At 46.9% G+C, this 16095-nt stretch overlaps 1 protein-coding gene across 3 annotated transcripts; it reads right to left on the bottom strand.

The window, feature by feature from the left end:
- Positions 1-2820: 2820 nt before the first annotated feature.
- Positions 2821-15274, bottom strand: RAX (retina and anterior neural fold homeobox). 3 transcript variants are annotated; one of them, XM_083702921.1, is made up of 3 exons: positions 14466-15274; positions 10828-11069; positions 2821-3719 (listed from the first exon to the last, which is right to left on the bottom strand). In XM_083702921.1, exons 1-3 carry the CDS (start codon positions 14761-14763, stop codon positions 3267-3269), a joined length of 993 nt encoding a protein of 330 aa, XP_083559047.1. In that variant the 5' UTR covers positions 14764-15274; the 3' UTR covers positions 2821-3266. The 3 variants fall into 3 exon arrangements, with proteins under 3 accessions (XP_083559047.1, XP_083559048.1, XP_083559049.1); XM_083702922.1 differs by having other exon boundaries at positions 10840-11069; XM_083702923.1 differs by having other exon boundaries at positions 10828-11045.
- Between the last annotated feature and the right edge of the window lie 821 nt (positions 15275-16095).

The raw sequence follows: 16095 nt of genomic DNA, 5'->3' as shown, positions 1-16095 counted from the left end.
AGGAGAGAAAGGAAAAGCTCTTTGCACAAGTGGAAGCACATGCACAGGACTCTCAACGCCCATGCTTTTGAGGGAACACATGTGGTGGTGACATGGACAAAAGCGAACTGCTTCGTCCATCCCTAACTACCGTTCAATAATCCGGCACATGCTTCACTTGCAAGGGGTCTCCGGTACAGTCCTGGATGACTCCAGTTGACAGGAGCAGCTGGTGGGAAGAACTTCTGCCTGAGATCTTGGAAAGCCAGTCAGAGTACATAGTGCTGGGCTAGGCAGAAAACTAAAAGCTAAGGTTTTCCCAGTAGTGATGTATGGAAGTGAGAGCTGGACCGTAAAGAAGGCTGATCTCTGAAGAATTGATGCTTTTGAATTATGGTGCTGGAGGAGACTCTTGAAAGTCCCATGGACTGCAAGAAGATTAAAGCTATCCATTCATAAAGAAATCAGCCCTGAGTGCTCACTGGAAGGACAGATCCTGAAGCTGAGGCTCTAATACTTTGGCCACCTCATGAGAAGACTCCCTGGAAAAGACCCTGATGTTGGGAAAGATGGAGGGCACAAGGAGAAGGGGACGACAGAGGACGAGATGGTTGGACAGTGTTCTCGAAGCTACCAGCATGAATTTGACCAAACTGCGGGAGGCAGTGGAAGACAGGAGTGCCTGGTGTGCTGTGGTCCATGGGGTCACTAAGAGTTGGACACGACTAAACCACTAAACAACAACAGGCAGAAAATTGCTTAACTAGTGAGTCCCCAAAAAGTGGTCGTCTTATACACGAAAAAAAATACTGTATCACAAACCATCTGCAGATATCTCTTGATCCTGACAATGAAATTAAGATGATTCTTCAGACAACAAATACCTGGTAAAATATTACCTTTGTTAAAGCTCAAAGTAAATTCTTTGCATCAAGTCTCCCATGGCAGCTAGGAAGGACCACCTATTTTTTCAAGAATGATTGGTAGCATGTGCTGTCTAGGGCCCTGGCTTTACCAGCTGAATCTTGGAGGAGTCCATTGGTGACTTGGTGCAATTCCCAGAAGATGCTCCTTGGTTGAGGCAAGGCAGTGTTCTTTGCATACTGGCTGTGTGGCCTAGCGTGTTCCCCAGAATCCTTTGCAGTGCCCCAGAATCCTGCCATGACAGGTGTCAACTTGGGAAGTGTTTCCTGAATGCAAGGAGCATGAAAACTATGGATCCAAGTCTATGTCATGGTATCTTATACTATAAACATAGACCAGGAACAAGCTAACAGAGAATCAGTACTCTAGCAGAACCATTGAGGTGGTCTAAGCACATGAGCCAAACCTCATGATCAAGGCAGAAGCCAATGTCCCCTTCTCCCAGATGCAAGTCAACTTTGCCCTGTGGGAGAGGGACAAAATCCATTCAGGCCTCAAGTAGCAATTATCTGCTCATCTTCAAGATGCACTCATTCACCCAGTTTCCCAAAGAGAACATGCCTTTGGCCCTTTAGCGCAAGGGCAGGAAACAAAGTGCCTTCCATAGGCTATTGGACTACAGCTCCCATCATCCTTGACAATTGGCTGGGGGAAGATGGGAGTTAGAGCCCAGCAGTATTGGCAGGGTGCAGGGTTAAAGGTAAAGGACCATTAGGTCCAGTTGTGACCGACTCTGGGGTTGCGGCGCTCATCTCGCTTTATTGGCCAAGGGAGCTTGTGTACAGCTTCCAGGTCATGTGGCTAGCATGACTAAGCTGCTTCTGGCGAACCAGAGCAGCACACGGAAATGCCATTTACCTTCCCACTGGAGCGGTACCTAATTATCTACTTGCACTTTGACGTGCTTTTGAACTGCTAGGTTGGCAGGAGCAGGGACTGAGCAACGGGAGCTCACCCTGTCGCGGGGATTCGAACCGCCAACCTTCTGATTGGCAAGTCCTAGGCTCTGTGGTTTAACCCACAGTGCCACCCGCGTCCCTGAGCAGTATCGGCAGGGCGCAGGGTTAGTTAAGTACAAATGCATCACATGCAACATCCCTTATGCATCCACCGAGCCAAGGAAATAAGTAACTATACAAACTTTGGAAGACATCTGAAGGCAGCCCTGTATAGGGATTTTTTTTAAAAAAGTTTAATTATATTTTTATATATGTTGGAAGCCGCCCAGAGTTGCTGGGACAACCCAGTCAGATGGGTGGGGTATTATTATTATTATTATTATTATTATTATTATTATTATTAACATTTTTAAGTGAGGTTGATCAGAACAAATGTTCACAGGTTATTTCCTTGTACCTAGGAACAGGTGAAAAGAGCCACCATTGGCAGGACTGGCAGCAACTACAGCAGATACGCTCTATGCCTATGATAACGTACTCTCTTGTTAATTATGCTGCTTTAAATGTGCATTTTATATTTGACTTCCTTTAGTAGTGTCTTCTTTTGAAATGTTTTAAGATATATATTTTTTGTTAACTTTTCTGCATTAAATGTGCATTCGGTAGCAGACCTCCTTCGCAATGGTTTATTTTGAAATCTTTCATATAACATTTTAGTTTCCTTCTAATGTTGCTTTGGGTGTATACTTTATATTTGACTTTATTCAGTCACGTTTTCTCCTGCATGGTTTTATTTGGTGTTTTAGTGTGTTGCAAAACGCTTTGAGTCCGCCCCCCCTTTAAATATAAAACAGTATAGAAATGGAATGAATAATAATAATATGTGATGATCTGCTTACTGATTTAGGTTACTAAAACCAAACCTTGATGGTCCAGAGGGCTGCTGCAAACCGCAGTGCACAGATTTAGAATTAACAAACCATAAGTAATAGATACAGAATTAACAACCCCAGCGTCCTGTCTGAAAATATGTGTGCTTTAATGTTACAAAACGTCCCTAGGAAGGATACAACATTTTCCTGCTTCTTCGTCACCTCTACTGTAATCCAGCCAACGAGTCAGGGATATTGGATGATTAGATCATTAAAAAAAGAAGAAATACAACAATCAAAGCAAAGCTAGAACCAAGCCCTAAGTCTTGTACCAAAGGTGGGGAAGAACACAAAGATTGCAGTGGCTAAATTGGAGGATTAAGGGGTTGGTTGGTCGGTAGGTAGGTAGGTGCAGAACGATTTCTGTTTAATGCTCAAGTCCCTTCTACAACACAGAATGTGGGGGCACTCTTAACAGCAATAGTCTTTGCTTATCTGTTCAGAACATAAGATCTAAGGGATGAGACCTCTTTCCAAAGGTGGAACAAGGGGAGCCTTTCTCACAAACCACATGGGCCAGAGATCTCCCTCCTCATATTGTCTGCCACGGTTTCCCAATGGACTGGATGTGCTCCTTCGCCTTCATCCTCAGCGCAGCAATACTGGTGTTGCGGGGGTCCACCTCTTCCAGCGGGAATTTGTCCACAAAGTTTGTCCCGCACTGGTAAGGTGGTGGAGGCCCCATGGCTCCTAGGGGTTGCAAGGTGTGTCCCATGGGGGGAGAGTTTAGGAAAGGGGGAGGGGTGTAGCTGCTGGGGAGGCTCTGTGGGGAAGCCACGAATCCTGGCAACGTCTGCAGGGGGCTGGTGTTGGGCATGGGTGGGTTCAGCCACGAGTCCAGGGGCAAATTGCTGCCGATGGTCCCGATGGCAGAGGGCTGAGGTGAGCGGTTGAAGGAGAGGATGGGGGAATCCTGCAACTTCATGGATGTCACTTCCAGCTTCTCTTGACGACGCCACTTGGCTCTCCGGTTCTGAAACCAAACCTAAAGGGAAAAGGAAAAACCACATAAATACAAAGCAGGTACATACCCTCCAACATTTCTCAGATGGAAATAGAGACATCCTATTCTACATAAAAGAAGATCAAACCTCTCCATTCTTAAGGAAATCAGCCCTAAGTGTTCACTGGAAAGACACATCCTGAAGCTGAGGCTCCAGTACTTTGGCCACCTTGTGAGAAGAGAAGACTCCCTGGAAAAGACCCTGATGTTGGGAAAGATGGAGGGCACAAGGAGAAGGGGACGACAGAGGACAAGATGGTTGGACAGTGTTCTTGAAGCTACCAGCATGAGTTTGACCAAACTGTGGAAGGCAGTGGAAGACAGGAGTGCCTGGCGTGCTCTGGTCCACGGGTTCACGAAGAGTCGGACACAACTAAATTACTAAACAACAACATTCTACATAAGGAAGCTGCCCCTGCTTTTGATCTCCCTCACACAAAGACATCATACACACACCTTGAGCCAGTGACAATGTGTTCAAAAAATGAGAATGCAAAGGAAAACACGGTTTTGCGTAAAATCCACATGTGCTAATTTGTAGGCATAGATGCAGATTTGGAAACAATAAGCAAGGAATCACCCAAGGAGTCCCATCAGTGCAAACCTGGTGCAAGAACCTCTGCTTGTGCAATGGGGTTTTCTCTCTCTCCTCCCTCTCACCCCCTGAATTTGTCTCTGGGGGGGAATGGGGAGAACCCCAGAACAGGACATGGGGTGAGGACAGGAGGGGATCATTTCATCTGGCAAGCTGCAATGCTCATAGGATGCTCACCATAACAAATTACAACCCCTGTAATTTAAGTAGAAATACAATGCAGCTCAGGGACGCGGGTGGCGCCGACCAATCAGAAGGTCGGCGGTTCGAATCCCCATGCCGGGGTGAGCTCCCGTTGCTCGGCCCCTGCTCCTGCCAACCTAGCAGTTCGAAAGCACAGCAAAGTGCAAGTAGATAAGTAGGTACCGCTCTGACGGGAAGGTAAACTGCGTTTCCATGTGCTGCTCTGGTTTGCCAGAAGCGACTTAGTCATGCTGGCCACATGACCCGGAAGCTGTACGCCGGCTCCCTCGGCCAATAAAGCGAGATGAGCGCCACAACCCCAGAGTCAGCCAGGAGTGGACCTAATGGTCAGGGGTCCCCTTTACCTATAAGGTAAAGCTCAGGGATACGGCTCAGGAAAGGCTGCCATGTGGTGAGCTGTGAGCCTATTCAGTCAACCATGCAGGTGCTAAACTGTTGATGAGCCCCATCTGCTCTCCCTCCTGCAGCTTCGTTAACCTGGACTTGGACCAGGCAGCCCTTGCAATAGAAGGGTCCTTCAGTGAGCAGCGAGGAGGTTCAGGCAGAGGAAACCAACATTTATGAGGCACAAATCCTGGCTCTGTTTCCCAGTGGGGTCTGGGGAGCTCACTGCACCCCGCTGTGCCGCTCAAGCCCGTGTCTGCCAACTTGAAAGGCAGAGGGGTGTGTGACCTGGGAGTGTGTTCCTGCCATGGATGATCCTCCGTCTCCAGCATGATTTGTGGTTCGTTCCTCCATAATTCGGACACTTGACATTAATCAAGAGGTGCTCTTGGACCGACATATGCTAATAGGCTGCAATCAGTCAGCTGCCAAAAGGACAGGGCTTGGCTTTTTGAAGGTATCCGGATGTTTTCTTTGAAGCTTGAGAATCCTTTCAACGGCTGGGAAAAGAAGGTGGAGCATAAGGTGATTTGTGCTTTCTTATGTTTTTCAAATGGTCTCCTTTTTCCTGTCCTCCCCTATATAATGAAAAGGATGTGTGTAGCTCAGGAACAGGGAAACTCGGCCCTCCAGATGTTTGGGGGCTACAATTCCCATCATCCCTGACCACTGGTCCTGTTAGCTAGGGATGGTGGGAGTTGTAGTCCCAAAACATCTGGAGGGCCAAGTTTGCCTATGCCTGGTGTAGCTGATGCTATGTTATTCTGTTTGTTACTTCGGAACGAGGAACAATGGAAGATAGTAATTAACTCTCCCAGCACACCAGGTCCGGAACAACAATGCATATTGTGAAATGGATTGTTTATTCATAAGATGTAACCGAGGGGCTGTTTGTAAGGTGAAAAAAGTGGCCAGCTGGAAGAATGGTTTAACGGCAAGTGAAGGATGTAAACTGGACTCTAAATAAGAAATGATGCGGCTATGTGAGGAAATGATGATGAACAGCAGTGGGAAACTTGATTTTAAGAAAATGTATTAAATTAATATAAATTGGTTTGATTTGTAATAATCTGGAAAATTAATTTAAAAAAATTGAAAAGTGTGTATATATAAACTTGGCCACCGCAGAGTCGGGTGTAGATGAGAATGCACATTCCATGCAATTTTCAATCATGAGTTTTCAGATATGTGAAAATATATCTCTTGTACAGTGGTACCTCAATTTACAGACACTTCAGGTTACAGACGCTTCAGGTTACAGACTCCGCTAACCCAGAAATAGTACCTTGGGTTAAGAACTTTGCTTCAGGATGAGAACAGAAATTGTGCTCCGGCGGCATGGCGGCAGCGGGAGGCCCCGTTAGCTAAAGTGGTGCTTCAGGTTAAGAATGGTTTCAGGGTAAGAATGGACCTCCGGAACGAATTAAGTTCTTAACTAGAGGTACCACTGTATATTAAATGAGACTTGTGAAACTGGCCTAGCTCATAAGTAAACAGCCAAATCACAGTTATTTGCCTTGAAGCCTAAATAATCACAAGGTGCTGCAGGACCCTGTTTTCATTTAAGTAAATGAGATCCCAAGGGTGCTTTAATAGTACAATTTTGCCTTCCAACTGCCTTTCACTGAAAGTCAACCAGAACTATTTGATTGCCCAAAGAAAAAGAGTTTCTCTCTCATATACTTTCTGAGTTTAGATGCCGGCCAAAATCCTTTAAAACCCATACCAAGCCCTGAGCTCCCTTAGTTAATTCAAACTTGACGGGTTAAAAAAGAAACCCCCTGCAGGCAATTTTGTCTCATGCTCCCCATCAAATAATTCCCCTTAGTCCATAAACCCAAATCTGCTCTCATTACCCACTAGAAGGGATAAAATTAGTGCTGGTTTTTGGAGGCTGCTTTTTCCAAACACACACACTTTTGGAAGCCCTCCCAGATTTTTTTCCTTCTTCTTTTTACAGATGACTAGTAAATATTTCAGGCTTCTCAAACATTTTCGTGATCCAGGGATTACAGATCATCCAGCTTTCATTAAGCCTGCAAAAAACCTCCCACTTACAATTAAGCGTGTGGGGTGGGGGAGAAATCCCCAACTTTCTTCTTTTCGGTGGGAACTGACGTTTCTGAGAAGCCGCGAAGGTAGAGACTCACACATGCATGAGAACGCACCTCTTTGCAACACACTCTACAACTGGTGGGATCCAGCTAAGGTTAAGTGCCGTACTTTTAAGTCCTTGGTGGGAAAAAACATATCTCCATATGTATCCAACCACAATAGGATCTCGATGCGATAAGGAGGTAAATATTGCTGCTTGACACTTCCCCTCAATTTCTGTGAAGTGGGTGTATCAAGGGACTCTTGCTTTCATCCGCAAAGTTCTTCAGCAATCATTCATAACCTCCTCTAAACAAATTAGGCTCTCACAATGCAATTCATTTTGCGAAAAACACGGGTACCGTAAAGAGCTTAGCTGGTTGCTGCACCGCAAATGTATATGCTTTTGCTCCGCATTAACTTGCGCAGGACCTTGCCAGATTTAGAACTCTGGGAGATCAGGGTTCTAAATCTAACCGGAGGATGTGAGGTGGGAGTCTGCTCAAGTACAGCAAGCTCCCCTTCTCCAGAACTTCAGCCCCCAACATGTGGGAGGCTGGGCCAATGAGAACATGGGGGAGCAGGCAAGGGGCTCCTCCCTTCTCCCCCCGCCCCACAGAGCAGCTCCTTATGCATCACCACAAGAGAGGGGAAAAGATCTGCATAAAAGGTGCACGTGCTGTTCTATACGCACAGATACACATTTAGAAATAATTGCTGGAATTTCAATAGAAGTATACAATGCATCTCACCGCAGTGCGGAAGTGACCTGTGCCTGCTCAGCCTGCTGTCTGAGCTGTCTAACTATTGATGGGCAACTTCAAGGCCTTTCTTGGTCCACTTCCGAAAGATTTTCAAACTGAACTTGGACTGAACAGCCCTTCAGAGAAAAGGCTGCAAAGTTGGACACATGGGACAGGATTCAACTCAATGGTTGCATGCACGGAATAAGGTCTGCTAGCTTGCACAAGTGGACATCCTGCTCTTCTGCTGTTATGTGTCCTCTTGCATGCTCCCTAAATCTGCTCCAGAGGGTTGGGATGGGGGGAACCCGGAACAGACGTCTCAGTGCTCAAGCAGACTTTGTTCCATGCACACACACCCCGCTTAGCACTATGTTGAATAAAGGAGAGGTAGGAAGGAAGAATACACAAGAGTCCTATGGGCACCACAACGCATACATGGCGTTACTGCACATAGATGGGGCCGAACCAACTATTAGGTAGACTGAAGTGACTTTTTTGGATGCTAAGAGGCGGAGAGGGACCATGAGATGTTGGAAGGCAGAGCTGTGTGTGACACACAGTGTTGTTGACATCCATCTGTCTCAGGAGACAATGGAGTGTGCTTCCAAGGGTGAAGTCAAACTGCTGCATTAGCAGCACTGAAGTGGCCTGTTCAGGGTGCAAGCTTGGGCAGTGTGTATGGAGGTCCTGGGCTGCCCAGAAGTTAGAGCTCTTCTCTCAGCCTTGCTGATGGGGTCCAAAGGAAAGCAGAGCAATATGTTGGGCACGAGGGTGGCTGCAGGAGTTGCTGGAAGTGTGCCCCATTATTATTATTATTATTATTATTATTATTATTATTATATTTGTAAACCACCTCTTATCTGTAGATCTCAGGGTGATTCACAACATGGGGCTCCTGCTTAGAAATGTGCAGGAAAATTCAAGGGAGGGTGGGGTTTGGAAATCCAAAGGGTGTACAAAAATATTTTGATTTCTTCTATCTTTTTTCTTTCTGGGTTGTTACTAGTATTAAATTGGGTAATCCATGGAAGGGAAACTGGGTCGATCTTAGAAAAAGTCTTTAAGTATAATGATTGATGTATATAAGCTAAAAGTTGATATATAAATTGAATTAAAGATAACAACAAATTAAGGTTAAAAATTTAGGGATAAGAACTTGTTGAACAAACTTTTGGACATGGAATACAAGAAGGGGAGGCGAGGGGAAGTTGTGGAAAAATGGTATTGAAAATATGGATTGCAAATGTTGAATTTTTCTTTCCCCCCCTTTTTTTCTTGTTTTATGTACTATTTGAAATTCTAATAAATATCATTTAAAAAAAAAGAAATGTGCAGGAAAATTCAACCGCTGGTCCAGTTGGCTTCTAGACATATCAGGAAGGGGAGCACTGCCCTTTGTCTTGGAGCCAGGACAGAGTGAGTAGCTCCATGTGCACAAAAGGTGCACATCAGTTCTACCTCCTCTTCGGCCAATGGGGTGGCCCAATGGGCTTCAGTTTACACCAAAGCCCTGATGTAGCACTGCCACCTCTTCCCCCGGACACTGGGCGCATGCCTTTAAGTTTATCGTGAAACGGGAAAGGAGGCAGCTGTGGGCCTTCTCACCTGCTAGCTTCCCACTTCTGTTGCCTTCCCCCTTCCTTAGTTGCTGTAGCAAGCAGGTCGCCAGGTGCGGTGCTGGATTAAACCCTGAGGCAGTTGAAATCTCGGGGTTTCCTGCTCTAGTACGATAACATTCAACTAAGAAAGCTTGGTTCCAATTTTCTTTCAAGATCAAATCAATGTTGTTTTGATCTGTCTGTTTGTCACAGGGCCCTTAAAAGTTTCGGGGCCGACGGACCGGTGCCTACTGTGCCTGTTTGGTAATCCAGCACTGCCCAGGTGTGCCGTTCAGCAGGTGAAGTAGTGGGACAAACCAGGCCTGGGGACCAAGTGAGCTGACATCTACAGCTGCATTGGGAAATTTAAAGGGATGTGTGACTTTAAATGGGAAGCAATCCTGCACTCCTATCCACAGCTTATCACCGAAAAGAGGAAGCAGGTAATAAAAGAAACCCTGCTCTCAGTTTTGCAGTGCTGCTAGAGGCTACACGGAGCAATAAATTCAAATTCGGAAGCAAGAAAATGAACAAAAAGAACTTGAAAAGCCTGCCTCTCTGTGGGCATTGCTAGATGCTAAGGTGCCGATTACATAGGCTGTATTTCAAATGACATATTATTATTCTATATTGCAGGACCTTGTGGACCTACATTTTGGGGGGTCCTGAAGCTTGAACTGTTATGGGGACCCCTTTGCAACCAGCAACAAGGTCTGGGTAACCATCGTTATCTTCTTCAGTGGGGCTGTTCCACGACAGATCACCACTATTGACTTTGGGATTCACTCAAACATTGCAGGAAAGCTGGTTCTTGTTTAACGAATCTCTAAGTTTCATGCAAAGGGTTGTAGCAGGAAGAACATGGAAAGAGGTGCCAATTGCACATGCTATTTCTGGAGCATTCAAAGAATTTGAAAATTAATCCTGATTGTCACATACTTGGGAAACTAAAACTAACCTAAGGTGCTTATTTATTTATTTATTTTTACTATAGTTTCTCCTTTCCTTTTCTGTCTTCCCCTCTCTTACCCCAAAATCTGTGGTACCCTATAAATAAATAGGGAACTTCCAATAAGTTTAAAAACACATACATCAATGTAAATGATATTTTAAATTGCACAATCTACCAAAACGACGACAAACCAACCAACACCTTTCTCCTGTGCTGGACATTGCATGATTAGGAGAATTCTTAGCCAGAGTATCTGAAACTAAACACTCATAATTAGAGAGAGGTTGCGGTCTGGAGTGTTAAAAAAAGGCAGATTAAGGAAAATCCTTTACTACGTATGCAAAGTCTGAAATTATATCCAGGGTGGGGGAGACTTTTACTGGATTAGCAGGGAAAGGCTGCTTTTGACTGAGGTCTTCTAATGAAGATGAGAACCTGAGGATTAACTGTCCAAGATTTCACCATGTGGCTAGATGGAGAAGGAGGAGGAAGAAGAGAAGACCACCTGCCATTTTACCTGGACTCTCACTTCAGGTAGGTTGACCTTCATAGCCAGCTCCTCTCGGCTATAGACATCAGGATAGTGGGATTTCTCAAAGGCTCGCTCAAGTTCGTGCAGCTGGTAGGTGGTGAAGGTTGTCCGGTTCCTCCGGTGTTTCTTCTTGGGCTGGTCTTCATCAGACAGTTTGCCGTCGCTGTTGTTGCAAGTGGCCAGCTCCGGACTCAAGCACTCCTCTGAGCGTTTGGAGCAGTAGGGGTCTGGGAGGGGGGGAGAAGAAGGAGAGGTGAGGCAACTCACCAACAAATGAGCCAGAGCTCATGGATTTAAGGCTGTAACCTTGTACACACTTACCTGGGAGTAAGTCCCATTGAAATCAGTAGAACTTACTTCTGAGTAGGCATGCATAGTATTGGGCAGCCAAGCTGATTCACACCAGCATGTCTACCTGATGCTAAGCACATTTGAGTGGACGTAAGTATACCACTGATTTCAACACCATTTGCTTCCAAATTTAAAAAATCCAGACTTCTTGTCTTGATTTGTTTTAACATTTTGAGCTGGTTTCACAGAGAACTAATAGAGATAGATGATAGATATGGATGATAGATAGATAGATAGATAGATAGATAGATAGATAGATAGATAGAGATGATAGATAGATACATCTCCTTTATCTTTTAAAAGACTTCAAGTGTTTTACAAGAAAGAAAATATATATTTCTATTAATCAGCACCATATAATCACATTACTTAATTAGTGATCTTGCTGTATCCTTCTGTGTGTTCCTCCTTTCTGTTGCCTTCAGTTTTGACTTTATTTCAAAATAAAATCCAGTGTTTAAAGCAACATCGATATTGCTTCTGTTTCTGCCTTTTGCAGCCTTGCCCTGGATCCTAAAACCTATTACGTATATGCAAATTGCCATTGATTTCGTTGCTTTGAAGTCCGTTAGCTCTGATCTGGACTGGAGCAATCCTGTGCATGCCTGCTCAGAATTATGCTGAACTCAGCAGCTCTGTGCCCAGCCAAGGATACATGGTCTTGGTCATTTATATATTATTGGCGCTGTGGGTAAAAACCTCAGTGCCTAGGGCTTGCCGATCGAAAGGTCGGCGGTTCGAATCCCCGCGGCAGGGTGCGCTCCCGTTGCTCAGTCCCAGCGCCTGCCAACCTAGCAGTTCGAAAGCACCCCCGGGTGCAAGTAGATAAATAGGGACCGCTTACTAGCGGGAAGGTAAACGGCGTTTCCGTGTGCAGCTCTGGCTCACCAGATGCAGCGATGTCACGCTGGCCATGTGACCCGGAAGTGTCTCCGGACAGCGCTGGCCCCTGGCCTCTTGAGTGAGATGGGCGCACAACCCCAGAGTCTGTCAAGACTGGCCCCTACGGGCAGGGGTACCTTTACCTTTACCTTTATGAGTTATTAATATTCTATCAAAATCTAAATGAATGGAAGCTGATCCACACAACTGCTCTGCACAACTTGATGCTTCCCTTTCGTCCCAGCATTGTACTATTCCCTTGGTAAAACAGAGTCCATTCCAAACCATTCTCCAATGGCTGTTTTTGGACCATCGCTCATCTGCTTTGGAAAGGTCTGAGATTGCATCCTGCTGGCTTAGAGCAAAGTCTGCCTAAGCCAGCTTTCCCGCTGCTTCCCATGGTGTTGAGCCAGATGCTCACAAGTGGGGCGTGATCCACATGACACAAGTGCAATGTAGCCTGGGGGAAGCGATTAGAATTTGATGTGCTGGTGGAACTAGAAAACAATGAGACCTACACTTCATCCAGTCTAGCGCCCTGTTCTCACAGCAGCCAACCAGATGCCCACAAGAAGCTTGCGAGTAAGGCAGGAGTGCAATGGCACTCTTCCCACTTGTGCTCCTCAGGCAATTCAAAGGCATATAATCTCTGACTGTGGAGGAAAAACATAGCCGACAAGGCAAGTAGCCTTGTCCTCCCTAAATTTGTCCAGTCCCCTTTAAAGTCACACAAGTTGGTGGACTTTGCTGCATCTTTTGGAAGTGCAATCTTAACTAGGCACTGAGTGAAGAAGAACTGCCAATGTTCCAAGATTTAGCTTCATTGGATGTCCCCAATGAACATCTCTGCGTCCACTTTCTTCATAACCTGCACAATTTTGCACACCTTCGTCATGCCCCAAGCTCTTTGTCATAAAGGGAGTTGCTCCAGCCCCTGTGATCATTTTGCTTTGCTCCATGTCTGGCTCTTTCCCAGCTCTACGGAACTCTTCTTGAGGTGTGGGGATCAGGATGGGACACAGTGTTCTAAGGGTGGTCACACCGGCTAAGCTCTTCCTAACGTGAGCAGAGGTGGGAGCCCTCAGAGAGAGGAACTCCTGGATAAAATGGACAGCTCATAGGCGTATTGGTCCATTGGTTCCATGCCATTTGATGGATCCATTTTGGAATAAGCCGCACAAGTGTGGCAACCCCAGATGAGATAAGAAAACAAGCTTGAAGAACCGGACAAGACCATGTTTCTCTGTCTCCTAAGCTCCAAGGCTATTCCCCCCAAAATGGAAACAGCTCCCTTAGCACAGAAGCAAGTCCCACTGAAATAATCTGAGCACTTGCCTTCAAGAAGATGAGTTTAGGGTGAGAATCCTTCCTTGGGAAATCTGGTCCCCAACATACGTTGTTTAGTCATTTCCGACCCCATGGACCAGAGCACGCCAGGCACTCCTGTCTTCCACTGCCTCCCACAGCTTGGTCATGTTGGTAGCAAACTACGTACTTCAGTATAAAATGCCATTGTAATGGCATTAACAGCCGCATTAACAGCCCATGTAGGGAGCCTCACTAAGTTCAGTGGGACATGCGACTGTGTCCAGTTTCAGCGCGCTTGCCTTAATTTGCCATGCTGTGCTCTGGGAAATGCTCTCTTTCCTCCCTTGCATGCCAGGGTGCCTTTTCTAAAGTTGTACAATTTACAGAACACCCATGGCACTGTTTGCTCAAGCAGCCAAAGACACACTCAATAGGTTGCTCCTTTGAAAAGCATCACCATCACCTGGGATCTGCAGGCAGAGCTGGGAGATCTGGAAGAGACGCCTCTCAGAAGCCCTGGAGAGAGGCTGCCAGTCAGTGTAGACAAGACTGAGTTAGATGGACCATGGTCTGACTCTATGTAAGGCAGCTAACTGTATTTGGGATTTTTAAAGAGTAGGGTTTTTAGAGGGCACTTGGCTGATCTTTATAATTGTGTCTGAGGCGTCTCACAAAGATGCCTGATCTTTAAAACGCTTTCCTCCTCTTCTTCTTCAGTTATCCCCTCCAACACTTAACTGATTTTAAAGGCGCACATTTTAAAAATGCGCCCCTCTCTTAATAATAATTTTATTATTTTTACCCCCAGCCACACTGGGCGGCTTTCAGCACATAATACATCAAACATAATAAGACATCAATCATTAAGTACTTCCCCAAATAATAATAATGAGGAAGTTATTCGAACTTGCTTCCAAAGGGGGGGGGGTTAATGGGGGTCTCCTTCAAATTGAAGCAAAGGACTCACACACTTTCACTGGTCCCAGCAGCTACAGGAGGACAGGGTTCCTCCAGTAAGTGGGAGACTATGATCTGACACCTGACCCCCCCCCAAAAAAAACACCCCTGGCACCCTGCCTTACCTCCGAAGTGTTCTTCCGGGGTCCCTTCCTGGCCCTGCCCAGGCTGCTCAGCTGGCATTTTGGAGAAGCAATCTCTGGGACTGCGCTTCTCTGCCTCCTTCATGGGCCTTCCTCCGCCACTGGCATCGTGGGCTTGGAAGGCACCCAAAAGCGGGTCCTCTTTGGTAAATCCCAGAATCGCTTCGATGCTGTGGAGCCTCGATGGGTTCCCTCCTCCGCTGGGGCTCCTCACCAAGTGCCCAGTCAGGGAGAAGCCGCCGTCGGTCATGTTCAGGAGGGAGCCTTGCTGCAGGTGCATGGAGCTCTCCTGGCGGCAGGGCAGGGGGCTGGTGTGGGGAGGGGGGAGGGCGAGGAGGACAGCCCTCCCCTTCCAAGGACCCCCGGGGGCTCCCCTATGCCATGCGCTCCTTCCTTGCTCAGCCGTCCAACAAGAGCACAACGGAGGGACCCTGCTTTTTCTTCTTCCTCTCCTCCTCCTCCCGACGGCTGGTAGGATTTGAGAGGCTCCTCAGGCGGCCAACTCCCGTCGGGATCTGCTTGTGTCAGAGGGCAGCAGCGGGCGAAGGCGGCTTGCGAGTCCTCGCTGAGCCTAAGCGGCTCTCGGCCCCAGCCTCCCTTCCCGTCTCCTTCCAAGCTGACGGGGCAGGGTCGTCCTCGGACGGCCGAGGATCAGCGGCCAGGATTGGAGTGACCTTTCTCCGGGCAGAGCAAGGAGCTCGCCCGCGCAGCGACGCCACCAGCCCTGCCCGGGAGAGGCGCGGCAGAGGTGCGTCCCGTCGGAGTCCCGCGGGCGCTGCTGCTTGCGTGCTCCCGTGCGCTCCGTCTCCCGGGGGCTTTGTGCGACTTGGGGGCCGGAGGCACCTGAATTAACGGGGGTGGGGGCTCTCCTTCGCCTCAGGCTCCTCCCCTCGACGGGAAGGGCGGCCCTTCGAGGAAACTGACCAGCGGGGAGGAAGAAGCCAGAGAGAAACGGTCGCCGTCGAGGGAGGCTGAGGAGTGGACGCGGTTTGGTTTTGTTTTTTGCTAGGGTTTCGGGAGGTCTCAACTTCCGACGGGCAAGGAAAAGAGGTTTTATTAAATAGAATTGAAAGGATAATATTAAATGGCAACACTAAATATAGAGAATGCGTAAAAATTGAAAATATGGATGATTGGTGGAGAAGATGGTGGAAGTCCAAAAAGTTGAAATTTGTGAATAATGTTTGAGATGGCGAATTTGTAAAAGGAAAAATTAAAAAAAAAATTATTTTAAAAAAGGAAAAGAGGTTTTATTTTTGCTTTTCAAAAGGGCAGAAAACTTGTTTCAGAAGGACCAGGCGGTTGCAGAGGGAGGGAAGAGCACAGCAAAGTTTCCAGGAGGCATTTGGGAGCTCACGCACGTCTTAAAAACAAGTGGGTTTCAAAAGAGGGACAAATTCACAGAGAGGAGCAGCGAAGGCTACTAGCCACGCTGACTATGCCCTGTTCCACAAACACACTTTTAGAAAATCTCCTCCTGCGAACGGGAACAAGAGGATTTCTTTGTCAAAGGAGGAGCTATCTAGGGGCCTAGGGATCTCGTCTGGGAGTCTTGTCAGATTAGGATCTGAATGTGCGGCGGGGGGAGGAGGAATCGTGGAAGAGGCGCAGC

Source organism: Podarcis gaigeae, assembly GCF_964106915.1.
Source record: "Podarcis gaigeae genome assembly, chromosome: 11".
NCBI classification, from domain to species: domain Eukaryota; kingdom Metazoa; phylum Chordata; class Lepidosauria; order Squamata; family Lacertidae; genus Podarcis; species Podarcis gaigeae.
Note: the sequence above shows the minus strand (reverse complement) of the source record. Positions and strands in the feature narration are given on the sequence as shown.

Bases quoted from the DNA above. Each gene is read 5' to 3' on its own strand.
- RAX (XM_083702921.1), bottom strand. From the start codon at position 14,763: ATGCACCTGCAGCAAGGCTCCCTCCTGAACATGACCGACGGCGGCTTC. The intron at 11,070-14,465 runs GTAAGGCAGGGT...CCCCCCTCCCAG, and splicing joins CCCGGAAGAACACTTCGGAG to ACCCCTACTGCTCCAAACGC. The intron at 3,720-10,827 runs GTAAAATGGCAG...TTTTCCCTTTAG, and splicing joins TACCTGAAGTGAGAGTCCAG to GTTTGGTTTCAGAACCGGAG.